This window comes from Moschus berezovskii, chromosome 14 (assembly GCF_049115385.1).
Source record: "Moschus berezovskii isolate FMDL1 chromosome 14, NW_MosBer_1.0, whole genome shotgun sequence".
Lineage (NCBI taxonomy): Eukaryota > Metazoa > Chordata > Mammalia > Artiodactyla > Moschidae > Moschus > Moschus berezovskii.
Genome location: NC_142473.1, coordinates 33,240,039 through 33,264,681, shown reverse-complemented (window position 1 = coordinate 33,264,681; position 24,643 = coordinate 33,240,039). Strand labels below are relative to the sequence as shown.

General features: G+C 39.2%; 1 protein-coding gene across 1 annotated transcript in view; it reads right to left on the bottom strand.

Annotated features, from left to right (window-relative positions):
* ARCN1 (archain 1 coat protein complex I subunit delta) overlaps positions 1-21,133 on the bottom strand; it is a 33,860-nt gene extending 12,727 nt beyond the window's left edge. The window contains exons 1-5 of the mRNA XM_055423139.2: positions 20,969-21,133; positions 4,709-4,972; positions 4,062-4,241; positions 3,727-3,932; positions 2,729-2,893 (exon numbers count right to left, since the gene is read on the bottom strand). Of these exons, the coding sequence (XP_055279114.2) occupies positions 2,729-2,893; positions 3,727-3,932; positions 4,062-4,241; positions 4,709-4,972; positions 20,969-20,971 (818 nt within the window). The 5' untranslated portion in view covers positions 20,972-21,133. The remainder of the gene's footprint in view (positions 1-2,728; positions 2,894-3,726; positions 3,933-4,061; positions 4,242-4,708; positions 4,973-20,968) is intronic.
* Between the last annotated feature and the right edge of the window lie 3,510 nt (positions 21,134-24,643).

Genomic DNA, 24,643 nt, shown 5'->3' with positions numbered 1-24,643 from the left:
CCAAAATTCTCCAAACCAGGCTTTAACAGTATGTGAACCATGAATCCAGATGTTCAAGCTGGATTTAGAAAAGGCAGAGGAGTCAGAGATCAAATTGCCAACATCTGCTGGATCATAGAAAAGGCAAGAGAATACCAGAAAAAATCTACTTCTATTTTACTGATTATGCCAAAGCCTTTGACTGTGTAGATCACAACAAACTGGAAAATTCTTCAAAAGATGGGAATACCAGACCATTTTACCTGCCTCCTGAGAAATCTGTATGTAGGTCAAGAAGCAACAGTTAGAACCAGACATCAAACAACAATCTGGTTACAAATAGGGAAAGGAGTACATCAAGGCTGGATACTGTCACCCTGCTTATTTAACTTCTATGCAGAGTACATCATGAGAGACGCTGGGTTGAATGAAGCACAAGGTGAAATCAAGATTGCTGGGAGAAATATCAATAACCTCAGATATGCAGATGACACCACTCTTATGGCAGAAAGTGAAGAAGAACTAAAGAGCCTCTTGATGAAAGTGAAAGAGGAGAGTGAAAAAGCTGGCTTAAAACTCAATGTTCAGAAAACTAAGATCATGGCATCCAGTCCCATCACTTCATGGCTCATCGATGGGTAAACGATGGAAACAGTGACAGACTTTAATTTTTTGGGCTTCAAGATCACTGCAGATGGTGACTGCAGCCATGAAATTAAAAGACGCTTACTCCTTGGAAGGAAAGTTATGACCAATCTAGACAGTGTATTAAAAAGAGACATAACTTTGCCGAAAAGGTCTGTCTAGTCAAAGCTATGGTTTTTCCAGTAGTCATGTATGGATGTGAGAGTTGGACTATAAAGAAAGCTAAACGCTGAAGAATTGATGCTTCTGAACTGTGGTGTTGGAGAAGACTGTTGAGAGTCCCCTTGCCTGCAAGGAGATCCAACCAGTCAATGCTAAAGGAAATCAGTCCTGAATATTCATTGGAAGGACTGATGCTGAAGCTCCAATACTTTGGCCACCTGATGTGAAGAAGTGACTCATTTGAAAAGACCCAGATGCTGGGAAAGATTGAAGGCAGGAGAAGTGGACGACAGAGGATGAGATGGTTGGATGGCGACACCGACTCAATGGACATGAGTTTGAGTAAATTCCGGGAGTTGGTGATAGACAGGGAGCCCTGGCGTGCTGCAGTCCATGGGGTCACAAAGAATCGGACACAACTGAGCGACTGAACTGCAGTGAAAAAAACAAGTAGAAAATGTGTCAAGTACACCACCACTTATGTATAACAAGAGAAAAACAGAAATTATACCATATTTTTATTCATCTATACATACACTATCTCTCTTGGAAGACAGACACAAAAACTAGTTAACGCTAGCTGTATCTGAAGAGAGAACCTTGAATGGCTGGGTGGGAAGAAGTTTTAGTGTAACATCCTTTGAACCTTTTGAATTTTGAACAACTAAATGAATGTATAATCTAGTTTTTAAAATAAGTAAAATAAAAGGTACTGCTGCTATGGGCCATCATTGAGTACAATCTATCCATATTCCTCACTAAAACAGCTTTTAGCTGGGTGAATGGCAGTGGTTTAAAAAACTATGCTGGTGTCCTACTTTATTCTGTTCCAACCTCTAAGTCTTCCCAGGAACAGAAGCATGAGACTCAAGACCACAGAGACATGTATCTTAAGACAATGCATGGTGTCATTTACTTTCATAAGCATTTGTTCCATGTTCAAGAAGTAGTCCAACATTCAGAAAAGAGTTGCAAGCTCTAGTACATGATAACCTCAAACATCTTATTAAAATAGTGTCAAACCTGTCTCCCTCAGAGCAACCACTAGGAATAACACAGGAGCTTTAGTGATTTGAAAGATTTATTCCAAAACCTTGTTCATTTCACATAAAATAAGACATGCAAAATACTCCTCTTTGAAGCACACCTGATAGAGGTATCCTCCCAGACTCATCTTTCACTTGACCTCAAAATCATCAGTAACAGTAGAAAGTGTGGGCTTCAAGACAAGAAATCTGAGTCATGAAAATGTGAACTTGATAACTACCACTTAAAAATGTTACCTACCAGTACCATAGTCCTGAGATAAGAGACAAATCAAAATATTCTATACTGGCTTTAAATACTTAAAAAGCAAAAATAACACATTAATTTGCTACTAAAGATATTTATGGTTTTTGTCTTAATTAGAGAAAGACATGCCAAAATATAGTACAGAGCTAATCATTGTTCTAGTACTCTAATTCACGTTCATTTTAGGAGACAAAGTATAAACTAAGCATGAAGAAAAGTTATTTTTTGTTTAATTTAACCACCACAGAGTTGGTAGAAAGGTTAAGTTCTAAACAGAAAACAGATGGCTAAGAGTCCCCAATCATGGTTTGAAGAGGGCAGAGGGGGAATATCTCATGTTAATACCTAAAATTTTACTGAAGTGTAGCTGATTTACAATATTGTGTTTAATGTCTACTGTACAGCAAAGTGACTAAGTTATACATATATATTTATTTTTTCCATATTCCTTTCCATTATGGTTTATCACAGGATATTGAATGTAGTTCCCTGTGTGATAATATACAGTAGAACCCTGCTGTTTAGAATATACTCTTAAGTCTTTTAAATCTGGAAAAATTAAAAACCACAAAAGAATTTATAAAGTATTGAGATAAAAAAATTTTTTAACACCATGTGGTCTGTTCCTACTGAAAAAGTTACCACTTACCTCTCCACATTAATGGGTGGAGCATGCACTTTGGTTGCTTCAGAGGTACGCTTGCCCATATTGGAGGATATGATATTTTCACCTTCAGATTTCAGTTTGTCAACGAAATTATCTACTTCCTTTCCTTTGGCTCCCAGTTTCAGAGCCTTGCTAGGGCCTGAAGGTCTAAGTGGAAGAATGCAAAAATAAGAAAAAATACACACATGATTTAAAAAGTTAAAAACTAATTAATAATTCCCCATCACTAAAGCTTTCCCTAAAGCTGTTCTTTAAGAGAAATGTGAATACCTCAAGGGAAAAACTAAAGTTTCCTAGTGTTTAGTGGACCACTAAACTATTTCTTGTTCTAACTGGCAGCTGGCTCACTATTAACATGTAAGTTTCAGAGATTCTCTGGTGGTCCAGTGGTTAGGATTCTGTGCTTCCACTGCAGGGCACAGGTTCACTCCCTGGTTGGGGAACTAAGATCTTGCATGCTATAGGGGCATGACCAAAAAACAAACAAACGAAAGAACCACATAAGCTTCAAGTACCCAAAGACCAAAGGTATACTTTGATAAGCATGTATGATCTGAGGAAAACTTTGTACCTTCTATCCAGATAAATATACTTATGTACAAACAAACTTTTTCATATAACTTTAGGTAGTTTAGATTTTCCCTGAAATCCATTTATGAACACTAGATTTAAAGTATGTGTCCCTTAAACAGTTAAATAACTCTTCTTCCAATATAAGGCAACTCTCACAGGAAATTGAGCTTCATGGTAAAATTTGTAAAAGAACTCTCTTTCATACAAAAGGAAAAACACCACAATCGGATTTCTCCCTTATTCCCATATTATCAATATGTAGCCAAATTTAATATTACAACTTACTTTATCAAGGCACTCATTATTTAATAGTTTGCCTAGAAATGAGATATTGCTCTGAGATGCACACATATAGCCTTCATCTGCCATTCCAGGACTGTATTCCAGGTGATTACACTAGATTATACCTGGCTGGTGTGGGTGCCACTTTTGGTTTATCAGTTTCAATGATGGTCTCTGTGATCATAGAAGTTGTGCTGCCTCCAGACACTGTGGAGCTTCCAAAGCCCCCAAATCCTGGTGCTTTTTTGCCCTGTCTCTCTGCATCTCTTCGGGCCTGCTGTAATTCTTTTGCTTTACGCCGCATCTCAGCCTTGGCTTCACGCTCTTGAGTCTACGAAAAGAGACATACTTGGATGCAGCTTTGAGTTCAGACCAGACTAGTAAATAAAAAAAGGAAAGTCAGACAGAGAAGCGGAAAAGAAAGACACAAACCAGCAGTCTCAAAGAAGACCCTATTTACCTCTCTGACTGCTCTGAACACCTTCTCCTCATGGGAATCCATTTCTGTGAAGGTTCTGATCTGTGCCAGGTTAACATTCTCCCGGTATCCCAAGGCAACAATTTCGTCAAATGCAAAAATCAAATCAAAACAGTGCTCAGATATTTCATTCTCTTCTAAGGCTCGGCAATATTCAGGAATCTAATCATGAGGAACAATGGAAATATTTAGAATGTATCAGCAGTTATGCTTTCCAATTCTTATCCGGTAAAATACATGAATTCCAATATGCCCTGAATCGCTTTACTAGCTCCTTCCACTACTCTTTAAGAAAGTCTTTGGCATAAGCCTTTGTATGTGTGCGCCTACATCAACAAATCTCATCGAAAGAATATTATCTAAAAATATGGCCAAACAAGTGTCAGAACCACAAGGGCAGGTTATAGTTACCACTAGAGAACTGGGAAACAAAAGAGCAATTTTCATACTCTCCTTTGTAATATTTACAGTCTTAGGATATCCAGTAAAAGGAGATGTGACCCAAGATGCTGGGACGGGGACTAGGTGCATAGAACATGCAAAATGATAAGCATCAGCTGCTTTGGGGAAAAAATTGTTTCACACACAAAAAATCCAAAAACCTTAACCCAATATTACAGGACTCTTACCACTCTTGAGAAGAGCCTTAAGGTCTCCAGATCTTCTAAGATGTTGCTGTTTTTGGTAGTGATCAGTACCATGTACAATTTCTCCATAGGCTGGTAAACATATCTGACACTCTCTGTTTCCACAAACGTATGTTGTTTTCCAGTGTTCATGAGCTTTGGAAAAGCTGCTAACAAGCCCTCAATCCGAGTTCGAGTCATTTCTACAAACTGTCGAGAAACAATAGCTTTTCCTGCTTTTGTACAGACCGCTGCTGCCAACAGCACCTGCAAGGAACATGTAAATAAGTACTAATCACTTTTTTACATGTGTTTTCTCAATATCCTCAGATCCGTAGAATGCCACACTCAGTTACTTGGTGATATAACTACTACTAGAATGCTGACTTTCAGACTCTACTTCATTGCTCTTTATACTATGTCATTCATAAGATAAAGGTGAAGTAAAGGAAAATGAAGCTATTACTCCTATTTTTCAGTAACACACCTAGAGAAAAACTTAGTAAAGAAATAATTTTTTCTAAGTCTACACACATTATTAATGGGTCCCCTGTGACTAAAAACTGGGTTGCTCTCTGCTTTGGCAGACCCATAAATAGCTTAAACATTTTTAAGGAAAACCAGAAATTTCTACAGAGGTCTGATCAGGCAGGCTGAATAGCTATACAAGGCCCCAAAACTTTCCTTTCATTTTTACCTAAAGTATGGAACCAATCTAGTGAGTCTAAATTTATCTTCTGCTCTTTGATTAACCCACACTAACTTAGCTCCAGACACAAACAATCTATAAAATGAAACACTAAGTGGCTCAATGTTTCACACAGGTTTCGACACTGGGCAATGATCAAGACCAACAGCCTTTTTTTCAGAGTCTGGCATTTCGTTAAACAAAACAAAGCACCAAAGAAGATATGACCAAATGTCATTAGCAGAGTAGTAAGAAAATTAAGTACTGTATTAATAGTCTCTTCATTGCAGGAACCCAGAAGTTTATAAGGACAAGTAACAGAAAGACCATTTAAACATATTAGAAGCCTCGATACTAGGATACGACTTCTGAAATATCAACATTCTATTGGTCAGGTTCCTCAGTTTTACAGAAATCTTTCCTCTACAGGTGAGCAGCTGGAAAAAAAAACAAATTAGTCAATTTGAGTAGATATTCTTCTAGTTTCAAAACATCAATATAGTTTTACAGTGATTACGGGAGAACATAATGTCTTTATTCATCAAGAATAGGTCATCAGGGTATTTGGGAGATAATAAACATCACACCTATGTCCAAGCAGCTAGGTAAAAACAATTTATAGTGAAAAAGTGTTTGATCTATATCTTGCACAAATAACTTTCCTCTACCAAACAGATCTTTATTTTTACTGACTGATTTACTTCCCATGAACACTGGGCAAATTTTCTCACATGAAATCTCAAGAATAAATCCTATCAACTGCTCTATTTCCCAAATAACAACTGCAAGTTTAGAAAGAAACACATTTAAGAAAGTAATACAATTTTATGCTCCTGAGTCTATCAATTCTATGTTGAAACTTACCTTAATTATGCTAGCATAAAGTTATGTAGTATAGAATTCAAAAGTTAAAAAAGTAGTTCTACCTCATAAATAAATATTTGAGGAAGAATCTTGCTTTGTAAATTATATCCTTTTAAAAATATGTGTGCTCAGTCGCTCAGTCGTACCCAACTATTTGCGACCCCAGGAACTGCAGTCCGCCAGGCTCCTCTGTCCATGAGAATTCTCTAGGCAAGAATACTGGAGTATCTCCCACATTGCAGGCAGTCTTACTCTCTGAGCCACCAGGGAAGCCCAAGAATACTGGAGTGGGTAGCCTATCCCTTCTCCAGGGGATCTTCCCAACCCAGGAATCGAACCAGGGTTTTCTGCATTATAGGTGGATTCTTTACCAGTTGAGGTACCAGGGAAGCCCCTAAAATAGCCCCTGTATGTCTAAAATATATTTTTATATTTATAAAATATAAAAATATATTTTATATCTTATATTTTTAAATATAAGATGATATTTTAGACATACGGAAAAGTATAGAGTATAAAATTACAGTTGACTACTTTAAAAGTGGTAAATAAGCTAGCTTAAAAGTCCCAGAACAGTCATCGTTCCCCAAAATACTTATAATTTTTTTAAAATAAATAAACAGTTTTGTACTTAAGAAACGTATCATTCACCATCACAATTACTTGGGAGGTTGCTGTTACCACCCAGGCAAGAGGCAAGAACATATACTGAGGGGAGTAAGTTCAGTTCAGTTCAGTCGCTCAGTCATGTCCGACTCTTTGCGACCCCATGAATCACAGCACGCCAGGCCTCCCTGTCCATCACCAACTCCCGGAGTTCACGCAAACTCATCTCCATCGAGTCGGTGATGCCATCCAGCCATCTCATTCTCTGTCGTCCCCGTCTCCTCCCGCCCCCAATCCCTCCCAGCATCAGACTCTTTTCCAGTGAGTCAACTCGTCACATGAGGTGGCCAAAGTATTGGAGTTTCAGCTTTAGCATCAGTCCTTCCAATGAACACCCAGGACTGATCTCCTTTAGAATGGACTGGTTGGATCTCCTTGCAGCACAAGGGACTCTCAAGAGTCTTCTCCAGCACCACAGTTCAAAAGCATCAATTCTTCGGCGATCAGCTTTCTTCACAGTCCAACTCTCACATCCATACATGACCACGGGAAAAACCATAGCCTTGACTAGACGGACCTTGGTTGGCAAAGTAATGTCTCTGCTTTTTAATATGCTATCTAGGTTGGTCATAACTTTCCTTCCAAGGAGTAAGCGTCTTTTAATTTCATGGCTGCAATCAGCACCTGCAGTGACTTTGGAGCCCAAAAAAATAAAGTCTGACACTGTTTCCACTGTTTTTCCATCTATTTCCCATGAAGTGATGGGACCGGATGCCATGATCTTAGTTTTTTGAATGTTGAGCTTCAAGCAAAACTTTTCACTCTCCTCTCTCACTTTCATCAAGAGGCCTTTGAGTTCCTCTTCACTTTCTGCCATAAGGGTGGTGTCATCTGCATATCTGAGGTTATTGATATTTCTCCTGGCAATCTTGATTCCAGCTTGTGCTTCTTCCAGCCCAGCGTTCCTCATGATGTACTCTGCATATAAGTTAAATAAACAGGGTGACAATATACAACCTTGACGTACTCATTTTCCTATTTGGAACCAGTCTGTTGCTCCATGTCCAGTTCTAACTGTTGCTTCCTGACCTGCATACAGGTTTCTCAAGAGGCAGGTCAGGTGGTCTGATATTCCCATCTCTTTCAGAATGTTCCAGTTTATTGTGATCCACACAGTCAAAGGCTTTGGCATGGTCAATGAAGCAGAAATAGATGTTTTTCTGGAACTCTCTTGCTTTCTCCATGATCCAGCGGATGTTGGCAATTTGATCTCTGGTGCCTCTGCCTTTTCTAAAACCTGCTTGAACATCTGGAAGTTCACGGTTCACATATTGCTGAAGCCTAGCTTGGAGAATTTTGAGCATGACTTTACTAGCGTGTGAGATGAGTGCAATTGTGCGGTAGTTTGAGCATTCTTTGGCATTGCCTTTCTTTGGGATTGGAATGAAGACTGACCTTTTCCAGTCCTGTGGCCACTGCTGAGTTTTCCAAATTTGCTGGCATATTGAGTGCAGCACTTTCACAGCATCATCTTTCAGGATTTGAAATAGCTCAATTGGAATTCCATCACCTCCACTAGCTTTGTTCGTAGTGATGCTCTCTAAGGCCCACTTGACTTCACATTCCAAGATGTCTGGTTCCAGGTGAGTGATCACGCCATTGTGATTATCTTCGTCGTGAAGATCTTTTTTGTACAGTTCTTTTGTGTATTCTTGCCACCTCTTCTTAATATCTTCTCCTTCTGTTAGGTCCATACCATTTCTGTCCTTTATCGAGCCCATCTTTGCATGAAATGGTCCCTTGATATCTCTAATTTTCTTGAAAAGATCTCTTGTTTTTCCTATTCTGTTGTTTTCCTCTATTTCTCTGCATTGATCGCTGAGGAAGGCTTTCTTATCTCTCCTACCTATTCTTTGGAACTCTGCATTCAGATGCTTATATCTTTCCTTTTCTCCTTTGCTTTTCGCCTCTCTTCTCTTCACAGCTATTTGTAAGGCCTCCTCAGACAGCCATTTTGCTTTTTTGCATTTCTTTTCCATGGGGAGAGGTCATGGTGGAGAGGTCTGACAGAATGTGGTCCACTGGAGAAGGGAATGGCAAACCACTTCAGTATACTTGCCTTGAGAACCCCATGAACCGTATCAAAAGGCAAAATGATAGGATACTGAATGAGGAATTCCCCAGGTCGGTAGGTGCCCAGTATGCTACTGGAGATCAGTGGAGAAATAACTCCAGAAAGAATGAAGGGATGGAGCCAAAGCGAAACAAATACCCAGTTGTGGATGTGACTGGTGATAGAAGCAAGGTCCGATGCTGTAAAGAGCAATATTGCATAGGAACCTGTTAGGTCCATGAATGTTAGGTCCATGAATCAAGGCAAATTGGAATTGGTCAAACAGGAGATGACAAGAGTGAACGTCGACATTCTAGGAATCAGTGAACTAAAATGGACTCGAATGGGTGAATTTAACTTCAGTTCAGTTCAGTCGCTTAGTTGTGTCCAACTCTCTGCGACCCCATGAATCACAGCATGCCAGGTCTCCCTGTCCATCACCAACTCCCGGAGTTCACTCAAACTCATGTCCATAGAGTTGGTGATGCCATCATATGCAGAATTTAACTTAGATGATCATTATATCTACTATTGTGGGCAGGAATCCCTTATAAGAAATGGAGTGGCCATCATGGTCAACAAAAGAGTCCGAAATGCAGTACTTGGATGCAATCTTAAAAACAACAGAATGATTTCTGTTCGTTTCCAAGGCAAACCGTTCAATATTACAGTAATCCAAGTCTATGTCCCAACCAGTAATGCTGAAGAAGCGGAGGTTGAACGGTTCTATGAAGACCTACAAGACCTTTTAGAACTAACACCCAAAAAAGATGTCCTTTTCCTTATAGGGACTGGAATGCAAAAGTAGGAAGTCAAGAAACACCTGGAGTAACAGACAAATTTGACCTTGGAGCATGAAATGAAGCACGGCAAAGGCTAATAGAATTTTGCCAAGAGAACACACTGGTCATAGCAAACACCCTCTTCCAACAACACAAGAGAAGACTCTAAACATGGACATCACCAGATGGTCAACACCGAAAACAGACTGATTATATTCTTTGCAGCCAAAAATGGAGAAGCTGTATACAGTCAGCAAAAACAAGACCAGGAGCTGACTGTGGCTCAGATCATGAACTCCTTATTGCCAAATTCAGACTTAAATTGAAGAAAGTAGGGAAAACCACTCGACCATTCAGATACGACCTAAATCAAATCCCTTTTGATTATACAGTGGAAGTAAGAAATAGATTTAAGGGACTAAGTCTGACAGATAAGAGTGCCTGATGAGCTCTGGACAGAGGTTCGTGACACTGTACAGGAGACAGGGACCAAGACCATCCCCATGGAAAAAAAAAAAAAAGAGGGGAGTAAAAGAGCCCCCAAAAAGAATAAAAACGCAACAAGGTTATGACCCATTCTTTTCAAAAGAAATCTCCCACTCCATGTCTTTATTATTTTGTTGCTGTTGTTGCTATAGAATTTTTTTTAATTCAGCTTTATTGAGGCAGAATTAACACATAAAGTTATAAGGTATTTTAAGTGTATATGATTTCATGTCTTTAATTTTATTTTTTTCTTTCAGTTTAACTGAAATATAATTGACATACAGCACTGAAAGTTTAAGGTGTATAGCATAATGATTTGACTTAATATAAATCATAAGTTCGGTGAACATCCATCATCTCATATAGGTACAACATTAAAGAAATATAAAAAAGGGAATTCCCTCATGGTCCAGTGGTTAGAACTCTGCACTTCCACCATGAAGGACCCAAATTCAACCCCTACTTGGGGAACTAAGATCCTGTAAGCCGCCTGGCATAGCCAAAAAGAAACAGATAAAAAACTTTTTTCCCTTGTGATGTTATTCTTTTAACAACTTTCATATATACAGCACTGTTAGTTATATTGATCATACTCTACACTGCATGTCCAGTACTTACTTAGCTTATAACTGGAAGTCTGCACTTTTTTTTACTACCTTCATCCAATCTCCCTCCTCCCCAGTCCCAGCCACTGGTGACCACAAATCTGATCTCTTTTCTATGAGTTTATTTTTTTAACAATAAGATTAAATTTATTTAACTGGAGGATAATTGCTTTATAATATTGTATTGGCTATTTTTAAAGTATAACTGACCTACAACACTATGTTGGTTTCTGGTATACAACACAGTTATTCCATATTTCTATACATTTTAAAATGTTCACTGTGATAACCTAGTCACCATCTGTTACCATACAACAATATTACATAATTATAGACTATATTCCCCACATTGTCCCCATTCATGTCTTTAACAGTGTGAAATAAAGAAAGATTTCTTCAAAAAAGGGCAAGGACTCCTATAATTCTTGGTACACACATGTGCTTAGTGGTTCAGTCATGTTCGACTCTTTGCAACCCCATGGACTGTAGCCCACCAGGCTCCTCTGTCCACAGGGATTCTCCAGGCAACAATACTGGAGTGGGTTGCCATGTCCTCCTCAGGGGATCTTCCTGACCCAGGAATAGAACCTAGCTCTCCCGCATTGCAGGCAGATTCTTTACCATCTGAGCCACCAGGGAAGCCCAAGAATACTGAAGTGGGTAGGCTATCCCTTCTCCAGGGGAGCTTCCTGACCCAGGAATTGAACCAGGGTCTCCTGCATTGCAGGCGGATTCTTCACCAGCTGAGCTACCTGGTACACACAAAGTAATACCTTAAACTTGAAGGAGAAGAAATTGACCTAAAATTATCACCAGGCAAGAGACTTAGACTTGTTTAGAAGAATAAAACCAAATATACTAAAAAATTTGCTTTCACATTAATTTTTATCATATGAGGTTCATGTTTCAACCATCTGCATATTTCTGGCAGAAAAAGAAAAAAGAAAAGGTAGTTGCTGCTTTAGTTTATGAGTGATAAGCAGGTATGTCTTTGTATGTGTCATATTTGATTTATGACACATATATCCAAATAAAGTAAGATTTCTGTACCAACAGGAGCCCTCATAAAAGAGTTATGTCACATAAAAATTTGTACACATGTTCATAGCAGCATTATTCAAAATACATAATACATAATAAAAAGTGAAAACCGGGAATTCCCTAGCAGTCCAGTGGTTAGGATTTGGCACTTTCACTGCCATGACCCATGTTCAAACCCTGGTCAGGGAACTAAGATCCTAGAAGCCATAAGGCAGGGCCAAAAAACCTAAAAATCTGTGTATTTAAATAAGTAAATAAACAGTGAAAACCCAAATATCCACCAACCTATGAATGGATAAACAGAATGTGGTACATCCATACAATGGAATATTATTCAGCTATAAAAAGGAATGAAAAATATGCTATAGTATGGATGAACTTTGAAAATATTACACTAAATGAAAGAAACCAGATACAAAAGGCAACATCTCACATGATTCCATTTACATGAAACATCCAGAATAAACAAATTCAGAGAGAGAAAGTAGATGAGTGGTTACTAGGGGCTGGGAAAGGGGAAATGGAAAGTGACTGATAATTAGTATGGGATTTTTGGGGGGGTTATGAAAATATTCTAAGTTTAGGGATGATGGCTGCAAAACCTATGTGAATATACTAAAAATCAATTAATTATACACTTATAAAGGCTGAATTTTATGGTATGTGAATTATATCTAAATAAAAAAAGGAATGGAGGGCAAACCCATAGATTTTAAAAGAGACTTAAGAGACATGTCAACCAATCACAATATATAATCTTATTTGAATCCTGATTCAAACTGTTTAAAAAAATTATAAGACAAATGGGAAAATATCAACAGCGAATGAAACAGTTAATGACATTAAGAAATTATTGATAAATTTAAGGTATGATATATCCATTAAAAGTATTTTTAGACAAGGAATATTTATTTTTTTAAAAAAAGAGTCGTATAGATTCAAATTCTTCTACAGTCTTTCATATTAAAGATTTTCTCTCAATTACTTTACACTGAACATGTAAATGAATTCAATTCAGTTCAGTTCAGTTCAGTCGCTCAGTCGTGTCCGACTCTCCGCGACCCCATGAATCACAGCACGCCAGGCCTCCCTGTCCATCACCAACTGCATAGGGTATATTTTATCCTCAGTCTCAAACTGTGCTAGTTTTACATGTACTAATAAAAGGCCATCTGATTTATAAATTATCTTGAGGATCAGAACTCACAATTTCATGTGTTGGATGTCAGTAATGACTTTTTTTTTTTCTTTTTCTGTGCTATGTGGTTTGCGGGATCTTAAAATAGTTCACCAACCAGGGACTGAACCTGGGCTCTTGGCAGTTAAAGCCAAGAGTCCCAGCCACTGGACTGCCAGGGAATTCCCAATAAATATTTCTTTTAAAATCAACTGCTCTACTGTAATACAAATGGGCTTTTATGACTCATAATAAAGTTGCCAAAAGTATCAATATGATATGTGGATTCAAAAAGTGCTAAATATTAAAAATCGTATGTATAAAAGTTCAAGGAAACCGTAATTCAAAAAAAGCACACCGAGTGACGATGATGCCTGTGAAAAATTTGGATAAACCGTTTCATGAACATAGGAACAGAAAAAAATGAATTATTTTTTCAATTTAAAAATCAACAGTATATTTAAGTAAATTATTAAATACTTTAAGAACATAGGTAAATTTTTAAATACTTTAAATATTTGTGCTACAGTCCTAAAAGCTTACATACCCCAAAAAGTTTTCCTTAATATTGTCATCAGGAAAATGAAGAATTTCCTTATATTTGAGATGATCTCACATTGGTTTCTTCTTTACCCAAAGACTATATGAATTAGAAATAGTGTTCCAAATTTGCAAAGAATCAAGTTAACATACCAGGAAAGTTAAATGACTGGAAGTGAGAAGATCTGGATCCTAGTTTTTGTTTATTTACTATCTGTCTGATTTAAGTTATGTTTCAACCTCTCAGCCTCAGTTTCCTCCCTTAGAAAATGGAGCATCATCTGACAATCTCACAAGTTATTATGAGGACCAAATGAGTATAATAAAACTGTAAGCCAAAGCACTATACAACTTATACCACATATACTCACAATGTAAAGCAGCATCATTATTAATAATAAACTTGCCAAGAAATGCATCTTATTAAAACCTTTGTCATTTCAAAGCAATGGAGTTTTACCTTTATGGATTTGGCAATATTTTAACAGATTAAAAATGGACACACATTCCCTAAAAAATTTTACATTTAATGTCAGAAAATTCGTAGATCCTCTAGAGTAGTAATTCTCAAATGATCCATAGAGAAATCACTATATGCAGTGAGAAATATTACTAATAAATGGGAGCATATTATAAATTTAATACTTACAAGGGCCCTCCTCACCAAAAAAAGGCTGAGAATCACAGTCCTATAAAGTATGATTCCCTCACCCGAGAATTTTACAATGTTTTGACGAATAAAATAAGCCACAGTAGAAATACTAAGCACAGCTCAATTTAAACACTTGAAGTCAAAAATCTACCCAGAAAGGACTGCTCAGACCAAACCTTCAGACCTACATAAATACGCTGCTTAACTACAAAGCCCATATCTAATATATCTAATAACAGTAACTCTATTAGAAACAATGTTTATAGAGAGGCTTCAGGGTACTTCTCAGGCAGCTGGATCTCAAAACACCTTCATACCATACAGATAAGAGTTTAGGTAAAAATTAACATCAAGGCAACATTAAAGGGAAAAAGAAAGACAACTTGTGACCAGAAAGGTATGTGCTATGGAGAGGGGCAATCCATTCACCCTGCTTTATCAATTGGGCATGGTCAAAGGCTAACTATAGGTACTGGCAATCTCCATTTTGGCTGTATTACTACAAGAATTAACTAAATAATTATTTATTGGATACCTACTATACACACTAGATGCTCTCTGGGAATACAATGAGGAAATTAGTAGGACTGGCATTCTTCAGAAATCTAGAAGATCTCAAACGTTCTTATCTCAAAAATAAATTATTTTCTAACTATGTATAGTGATATTAACTAGACTTATTTTGATGATCATTTCACAATACATACAAATATCAAATTATTATGCTGTAAACATGAAAGCAATATGCTGTATGTCAATTACACCTTGAAAAAAAAGGCGGCAGCAGCCTAGCAGGGATAAGACACAAACTAGGTAGAATGTGTAAAGTAATGCACTATGGGAATTCAGAGGAAGAAGAGATTACTTCCAGCTCACAAGATCATGAAGATTTGATGGAAGAAACAGTACTTAATGCTCAATCAGGAAACTTGAGTATGTAAAGATGAAGGAACAGTAAGGTAAAATAGTAGTCCCCTCTTTTGAGTCATTCCATTATTCAAACACAAGCAAATAAGGCTCCCAAAGTAGGACTGAAGTGCCCAAGACTAAGTATGACCCTCAACTTCAAAACACCCAAGACATCACAATCACAGTTCCCACAAAGTTGACATAGGTTTCTATTCACTATTATTCATGTTAATGCCGCAGTTAATAACTTGATTGGAAGGTATGGTCAACAAGATAAATTTAACCTATTCTAAATCAACATTCATCTTCTTAAATGCCTTGAAATAATTTTCTCTTCATATCAATGTTTACCAATTATTAAAATACAGTATACACTAAAAGGTAGGTTAATTTTTACTACTGTAATTTGACCTGATTTTCTTTGTGAAACAGTGAGTAAGTATGATTCTCTATACAGTTATTTTACTTGCTTTTTGGAAAAGAGTATTTAGACCTAAAACAAACTTTCAAGAGTCCGTGCCTTTGTTTTTTTAAAAATATTTATTTATTTGTCTGTGCCAGGTCTTAGCTGACAAGGGATTTTTTTAAATTTTCCTTGCAGCATGCAAGATCTTAGTTACAACATGTGGGATCTAGTTCCCTGACTAGGGATCAAACCCAGGCCTCCTGCACCCGGAGCACGGAGTTTTAGCCACTGGATCACCAGGGGAGATGATGATCTAAGGATTGTTTTAAAGAATAAAGTTCCACAATAGGTTAGACTTTGTTAGACAACTTTTCTCTTAATGTACTTAAAATACTTTGAATATATTATCATTTGTTTCTGGATTAAATAACAACATTCTCCTATCCAAGTTCCTTGAGTAAAGAAAGCTGGAGAATTAGATTTCTGTTCTGCCTCTACCACTAATTATATTACGTTGGATGTCACTTAATTGCTTCTTGAAATACACGTAAAATAGAGGTTGAAGTGAAGTGAAAGTCACTCAGTCGTGTCCAACTTTTTGAGACCCCATGGACTGTAGCCTGTCAGGCTTCTCTGTCCATGGAATTCTCCAGGCCAGAATACTGGAGTGGGTAGCCATTCCCTTCTCCAGGGTATCTTCCAAAACTCAGGGATCGAATCCAGGTCTCCCGCATTGCAGGTGGATTCTTTGCCTTCTGAGCCTCCAGGGAAGCCCAGAATAGAGGTTAGTTTATGTGAAAGTGCCTTTGCGTCTTTATGATACTGTAACTCTAAGCATTTGAAAACTATAGCAACAGAAAATTTGCAATGCTTCCATTTCACACCCACTGCTCCAGTAATAACTACTTTGGAACCATGTTTTGCATTAATATTGAGCTGCCAAAAGGCAAACTGCCTAACCAAAACAAATTATATGTATGTTTATAGTATATGTCTGTCAGACAGCTGCCATATTATCCGTTTATCTCCACTAGCTATAGAGGTCCAAAAGTAACAGAAAAAATATGAACAATTCCCTAAAGAAAAAAGTCAAAGACTCTAATTGCTTCAGTATTCCTCACTTCCACAATTACCCAGTAATTCTGTTCTTTGTAATTCACTGTAATGATGATCTCTATATAATTCGTGATCATATTATGGTTAGTTTCTACAACTGTCATAGAGGATCATTTCGTCTTTTTTGCTTGCATGAAGTGATTACAGATAATATCAAATCGGGGGAGATTACAATAAAACATAGAGCACAAAACAAAACCAAAACTTGAAGTTACTCAGTAACAGTTTTAAGTTCATCACCAAGTTCCTGTTCTAAAACAAAAAACTAATAGTACAGTATAAAAATAAAAGGACATTGTTCTCAGTTTCTGCAGTGTACTTCCTATTTGGAGAATAAACAAGATGGCAAATCAACCGAAACTCAAGAAATTATTTTCATTCTTTGCTCTCCTCTGAAATAACAATCAAAGATATATAAAGAATACAACAGGTGTGTAGTTGCTGTATTGCATATGAAAAAGAAAACACCACCCCCTAATTGGGAATTAGTCAAGGCTATGGTTTTTCCAGTGGTCATGTATGGATGTGAGGGTTGAACTGTGAAGAAAGCTGATCGCCGAAGAATTGATGCTTTTGAACTATGGTGCTGGAGAAGACTCTTGAGAGTCCCTTGGACTGCAAGGAGGTCCAACCAGTCCATCCTAAAGGAGATCAATCCTGGGTGTTCATTGGAAGGACTGATGCTAAAGCTGAAACTCCAATACTGTGGCCACCTCATGCAACGAGTTGACTCACTGAAAAAGACTCTGATGCTGGGAAGGATTGGGGGCGGGAGGAGAAGGGGATAACAGAGAATGAGATGGCTGGATGGCATCACCGACTCGATGGACATGAGTTTGAGTGAACCCTGGGAGTTGGTGATAGACAGGGAGGCCTGGCGTGCTGTGATTCATGGGGTCGCGAAGAGTCGGACACGACTGGGCGACTAAACTGAACTGAACGGAACTGAACTGAATTGGGAATTAGTTATTACTGTGTAGGATTTCAGTGCCCCCTGTCCCAGCCCCCAATCTCAACCACAGAAACCCAAATCTAGCTTCCTAATAACTAATGATTCTTGGGAACTAAACATACTGTGATCCTTCCCTAGTGGCTCAGAGGTTAAAGCATCTACCTGCAATGCAGGAGACCTGGGTTCGATCCCTGGGTTGGGAAGATCCCCTGGAGAAGGAAATGGCAACCCACTCTAGTATTCTTGCCTGGAGAATCCCATGGATGGAGGAGCCTGGTGGGCTACAGTCCACAGGGTTGCAAAGAGTTGGACACGACTGAGCGACTTCACTTTCACAATAAATTTACTCACTCCCCATACTTAGTAAATAAGAAAGGAATAGCACTCTGTAGATAAGTAAAGACTTCACAGATTAGGGCTACAATGAGACTTAATATCAAGTTCATTCAAATACAAATTTATTAAGGAAAAAAACTGACTATAATGATACCTGACAAATGTTAAGAAAATAAGAACACATTCTCATTAATTTGATGAAAATTAGAAAAAAGATTTTTAAAAGATTTTTTTGGTACTCGATTTTATAACAAAGTCATCATAAATCATTTGTTTTTCCATTTGTTCATTTTATTTCTCTACTAGGACTTTGCAGTGTAGGAAATATTGCACCAAGTTCAGTCACTAAAGCTAAAGGAAATTTACTATTCAGAAACCAACATTTACATACTGATATCTACAATTTATTTTAAAGTGCATTTAAAAAAATATATATTTATTTATTTGGCTGTATGAGCTCTTAATTGCAGCATGTGGGATCTAGTTCCCTGACCAGGGATCAAACCCGGGCCCCCTGCATTGAGAGCGTGGAGTCTTAGCCACTGGACCACCAGGGAAGCCCCTAAAATGCATTAAAAAAAAAAAAGATGACCACAAGATGGATGAATAATTAGATGCGTGATAAAGCAAAAATAGTGAAATGTTAATTACAGACTAGCTGGTGGTTACATGGATGTTAACTGTAAAGCTCTCAACTTTCCTACATATTTCAAAATTTTTTTATAGATCAACTTTTAGAACTCTGGATACAGCTTTTAGATTCAAGAAATCTTTGCAAAATGTTACCCTATTTGGACATTTCTTTGTCCAGGGATCTCTTTGTAAAGGGATGGAACCCATAAATATTACACAGAAAAATACTTAATAATGCCTTAAGACTCAACAGAGCAGAATGTACTGAGATAAGTTGTTCTCCAGAGTTCACAAATCTGTAGGTATCTGGATCATGCCACGTGCCAAATAATTCAGAACTATAGGCTTATTTAAATGTGACACAACTGTATGTATATGCAGTGTCCAAATAACATGCAAAATTTATGTTTTTATGTTTACCACTTAACACCTAGGGCCCTATGGGCCCTCTGGTTATTGATGAAATAAAACTACTACTAGGGAAAAAATAGCATGACTTTCCCAAGAACTTTTCAACAAACAAGGTTTTTGTTAATTAGTTTATATAATAACGCCTTTAATTTTGCTTTTCATGTTATAATATACTCTGAAATGCACTACATGTACATCCAAGATGTAAAAAGAAAGTAGTTTTAAAATCACTAAGCCTCCTAGTGGAAATGAAGAAAGGAGTTTTTGGAAATTTTATGTCCAACATAAAAATTTTATGAGACAAACCTTCTTATGATGCAATTTACATGCCTGAAGCTGAAGAAAACTGTTCAGCGATTTAAAGCCCAAGCCTGAATCTCCTCACCAACCAAGTTTTCATCTAAAAAGGTTGTGAACAGAACTTAGTATAAACTGGCACCAAATTATACTGTCATCTCTTAAGTGTGTAGGAAGATGCTTTAAATCAAATTATTAATCTAGTGACAAAAAGAAATAAGAAAAGCACAACCTTCAAAAGAGTAAAGGACATAAAGTGCACTTTAAAAATTACCAGTTTGTTTGGAACCAAAAAACTTCTCCTACTTCATAAATATTCACAAATCGTAGTGATGAAGCCAGATGTAGTGGAGTGAGCACTCTGTTTTGTTTCATCTCTCACAAACATTAATTTTAACCTTCTCTACTACAGATGAGATGGGAGAAGAAAATGGCAACCCATTCCAGTATTCTTGCCTGGACAGAGGAACCTGGTAGTCCATGTAATCGCAAAGGAGTCAATTTAGCCACTAAACCACCACCACCACAGATGAGAACACGAAGATAATTCAACTGAAGGCAAGTAACAGGTCCCAAAGGAATAAACCCCTTCCCACTCCTGTGAGACATCTGATTACGATATGCCACATCCACAAGACAAAAAACCTGTGTTCTCCATAACTGGCTCGCATCATCCCAATGCTCTATACACAGAGTATACCCAATCACACCGACAAATGGACACACCTAAGATCTACAGACGGAGAAGGCAATGGCAAGCCACTCCAGCACTCTTGCCTAGAAAATCCCATGGATGGAGGAGCCTGGTAGGCTGCAGTCCGTGGGGTCGCTGAGGGTCAGACACGACTGAGCGACTTCACTTTCACTTTTCACTTTCACACATTGGAGAAGGAAGTGGCAACCCACTCCAGTGTTCTTGCCTGGAGAATCCCAGGGAAGTGGGAGCCTGGTGGGCTTCCGTCTATGGGATCACACAGAGTCGGACACGACTGAAGTGACTTAGCAGCAGCAGCAGCAAGATCTACAGAAGCGGGTAGCAGGTTTCTGGGTTACCTGGGTCCTACAATTAGTGCCATATCACTGTCAGAAGTTACTCCTTCCTGTTCTGTGCCTCCCTATGCACTTTCCTCTATTTCTCCTTTTCGAACAAACTAAAGAAAAAGTCTTCAACGCTAATGATTTAGATTTCAAACATCCACGGCCTACGGAACACCGGGGATGAGAGGTGAGTTTATTACAGAAGGAGGAGAACCCCTGACAGAAGCCCAGCTCGGGGCGCCGAGGCACCACTGAACCTGCTGGACAGCAGAGGCCAGGTCCGCAGCATGGGGTCCAAGACCCATCACTAAGAGGTAGGTTCTTGCACAGCAAAAACCCCGGGCCCGCTTTAGGGCCCGGATCCCGGCAGAGGAGGGATCCCCGAGCTGATGGCGGGGGAGGGGTGTGGGCGCGACGATAGAGGGACTGCAGTCAGGTCCCTCGGATCTCCTGGGGAGTCGATCACAGGGTGGAGAAGCCCCCAGAGCCCCGAGGAAGTGTCCGGCTCCCGGCCCTTGGGGCGGGGCTCCTCCAGCCCCAGCACAGGCCGGTAGCAGGGAGAACGGTCGAGCAAGGCCGGACGCGGGAGTTGAGCCCGGCTCGGGTCTTACCATGGTGACGGCGGTGGTGGGGCGCACCCGCGCGCTCCGGCTCCACTGCGGCTAGGGCTGGGGTCGGGGGAAGGGGAGGACCGGCCGCTCCGGACCTGCTGCCCCCCTGACAGGAGCGCCGCCGACTCGCCTCTTACCAAGATGGCGTCCTCGAGCCACGTCTCCTACCGGAAACGGCGCGGGTCAAAGGGCGGGGGGCGGGGCGCCGTGAGGTGGAGAGACTGTGGGCGCCGGGTCGCAACGCAGGTTGTGCTAGGGAGGCCTGGGGGCGCGACCTCCAACGTGGAACCGTGGCCTTCTCTCCCTTCCGTGTTCGTCAGCTCTTTTGGTTAACTTGCGACATCTCTTGCAGTTTATAAAGCTCTCAAAGAGGCCGTATCATTTGATATACACGATAACTGGTGTTCATAAGGGACTAGTTGCCAGAATATACAAAGAACTCTTAAAATTCAACAATGGAAAGACAACGAATCCGATTTTTAAATGACTAAAATAGCCATTTCTCTAAAAAAGGTATATACATGACCAGTAGGCACGTAAAAAGATGCTCAACATCTTTAATCTTTAGAGAACCCCACTTCACATCCGTTCAGTTCAGTTCAGTTCAGTCGCTCAGTCGTGTCCGACTCTCCGCGACCCCATGAATCACAGCACGCCAGGCCTCCCTGTCCATCACCAACTCCCGGAGTTCACTCAAACTCATGTCCACAGAGTCGGTGATGCCATCCAGCCATCTCATTCTCCGTCGTCCCCTTCTCCTCCCGCCCTCAACCTTTCCCAGCATCAGAGTCTTTTCCAGTGAGTCAACTCGTCGCATGAGGTGGCCAAAGTATTGCAGTTTCAGCTTTAGCATCAGTCCCTCCAATGAACATCCAGGATTGATCTCCTCTAGAATGGACTGGTTGGATCTCCTTGCAGTATAAGGGACTCTCAAGAGTCTTCTCCAACACCACAGTTCAAAAGCATCGATTCTTCGGCGGTCAGCCTTCTTCACAGTCCAACTCTCACATCCATACATGACCACGGGAAAAACCATTGCCTTGACTAGACGGACCTTGGTTGGCAAAGTAATGTCTCTGCTTTTTAATATACTGTCAAGGTTGGTCATAACTTTCCTTCCAAGGAGCAAGCGTCTTTTAATTTCATGGCTGCAATCAGCATCTGCAGTGATTTTGGAGCCCAAAAAAACAAAGTCTGACACTGTTTCCACTGTTTTTCCATCTATTTCCCATAAAGTGATGGGACCAGATGCCATGATCTTTGTTTTCTGAATGTTGAGCTTCAAGCCAACCTTTTCACTCTCCTCTTTCACTTTCATCAAGAGGCTTTTGAGTTCCTCTTCACTTTCTGCCATAAGGGTAGTGTCATCTGCATATCTGAGGTTATTGATATTTCTCCCGGCAATCTTGATTCCAGCTTGTGCTTCTTCCAGCCCAGCGTTCCTCATGATGTACTCTGCATATAAGTTAAATAAGCAAGGTGACAATATACAACCTTGACGTACACCTTTTCCTATTTGGAACCAGTCTGTTGTTCCATGTCCAGTTCTAACAGTTGCTTCCTGACCTGCATACAGGTTTCTCAAGAGGCAGGTCAGGTGGTCTGGGATTCCCATCTCTTTCAGAATGTTCCACAGTTTATTGTGATCGACACAGTCAAAGGCTTTGGCATAGTCAATAAAGCAGAAATAGATGTTTTTCTGAAACTCTCTTGCTTTCTCCATGATCCAGCGGATGTTGGCAATTTAGGATGGTTGTAATAATGTGTTGATGAGAATGTGGGAAAATTAAGCCCTTATACACTGCTGGTGGAAACATGAACTAGTGCTGCTGCTTTGGGAAACAGTTTGGCAGTGCCTCAAAAGATTAAACATAGTGTTACTGTGGGATCCAGCAATACCACTCCTAGGTATATATCCAAGAGAATTAAAAGCACATATCCAAAGAATTCACCTGTCAGTGCAGGGGTCATGGGTGTGATCCCTGGTCCAGAAAGATACCACAAGCTGCAGAGCAACTAAACCCATGCACTGCAACTCCTGAGCCTTCTCTAGAGCCCCCATAGGGCAACTACACCCTGTGCTCCGGAATAAGAGAAGCACTGCAATGAGAAGCCTGGGCACTCCAACAAAGAGTAGCCCCTGCTTTCCACAACTAGAGAAAGCCCACTCACAGCAGCAGTGAATACCCAGCACAACCAAAAGAAAAAGTATATGTCCACACACTAACTTGTACTCTAATGTTCATACAAGCATTATTCATGATAGTAAAAAAATAGAGACAGTCCAATTGTCCCATCAACTGATGAGTGAATAACAAAATGTAGTATATTTACACAATGGAATGTTAGTCACAAAAAGGAATAAAATTGATATAAGGGACAACATGGATGAACCTGGAAAATATTATGTTAAGTGAAAAATGCCAGTTACAAAAAAATCACATCTTACATGACTCAGTTTATATAAATTGTTCAGAACATACAAATACATAGAGACAGAAAGTAGGGCTGCAAGGGACTGGAGGAGGAGAGAAACAGAGAATGAGATTTGGTTTTTGTTCTTTTTTTTTGGCTGAGCCTAGAGGCATGGGGGATCTTAGTTCCCCCACCAGGGAAAGAACCTGTGTCCCCTGCTTTGGAAGCATGGAGTCTTAACCACTGGACTGCCAGAGAAGTCCCAAGGTTTGTTTTTTGAAGTGATGAAAATTTTCTAGAATTAGAAGTGGTGGTGACACAACTTTGTGAATACACTAAACACCACTGAATTGTACACCTTCAAAAGGTGATTGTTATGGTAAATTATATCTTTTTTAAAAAAATGTGTAGAAAGCAGGGAAGTTACTGTGCTTATGTCCATTTTGTAAATGAAGAAAATGACAAGTTTAAGAAACTACCTAAAGTTCTAGTTCTATAAAAGAAACAAGATTCAAATCTGGCCTTCTGATTGTATTGGTGTTCTTCCATGAAAAATGTCACACTTTACAGAGTATAGGTGACTCAGGGGTTCTTCCCTATATTATTTTACCCCATGTTAGTAGCTTAACTCTTTATTCATTATTGCTACAATAATTTTATTGGGTGTTTATTTTGTATCAGGTACTTTACACACGTTATCTCTAAGCCTTGTAAATAACAATCCCGATAAGGACGCTGAGGATCAAAGAAGTTAAGCATCTGCCCAAATTCATACAGTCAGCAAGTGGTAGAGCCAGGATTCAAACTCAGTTTTTCTCATTATGTCACATTGCCTCTCTGTATCTCCTGTGTATTCCTTAATATTTATTGAACACTTACAATGTACCAGGCTTACTTCAAAATCTTCACATAGATTATCTCACTTAATCCTCACAAGAATTCATTGAGATATGTACCATTAATACCTCCCTTTTGCAAGTGGGAAACCAAGTACAGAGAGGTGCATTTCACCACAGGTCTCAGGACTAGAAATAGTAGCCAAACCAGGATTCCAATGAATCTTCACAGCCTGCACCCTTGAATACTGCATTTTAGAATTATCACTCTTACTCATTTCAATTCCATTTCCAATGGCTTTCTAGTAGAATCTTAACAAAACAAAACCTTTTTAACTTTAAATGTCTGGAAGGGTATATCAGTTCAGTCACTCAGTTGTGTCCGACTCTTTGAGACCCCATGAACCGCAGTATGCCAGGCCTC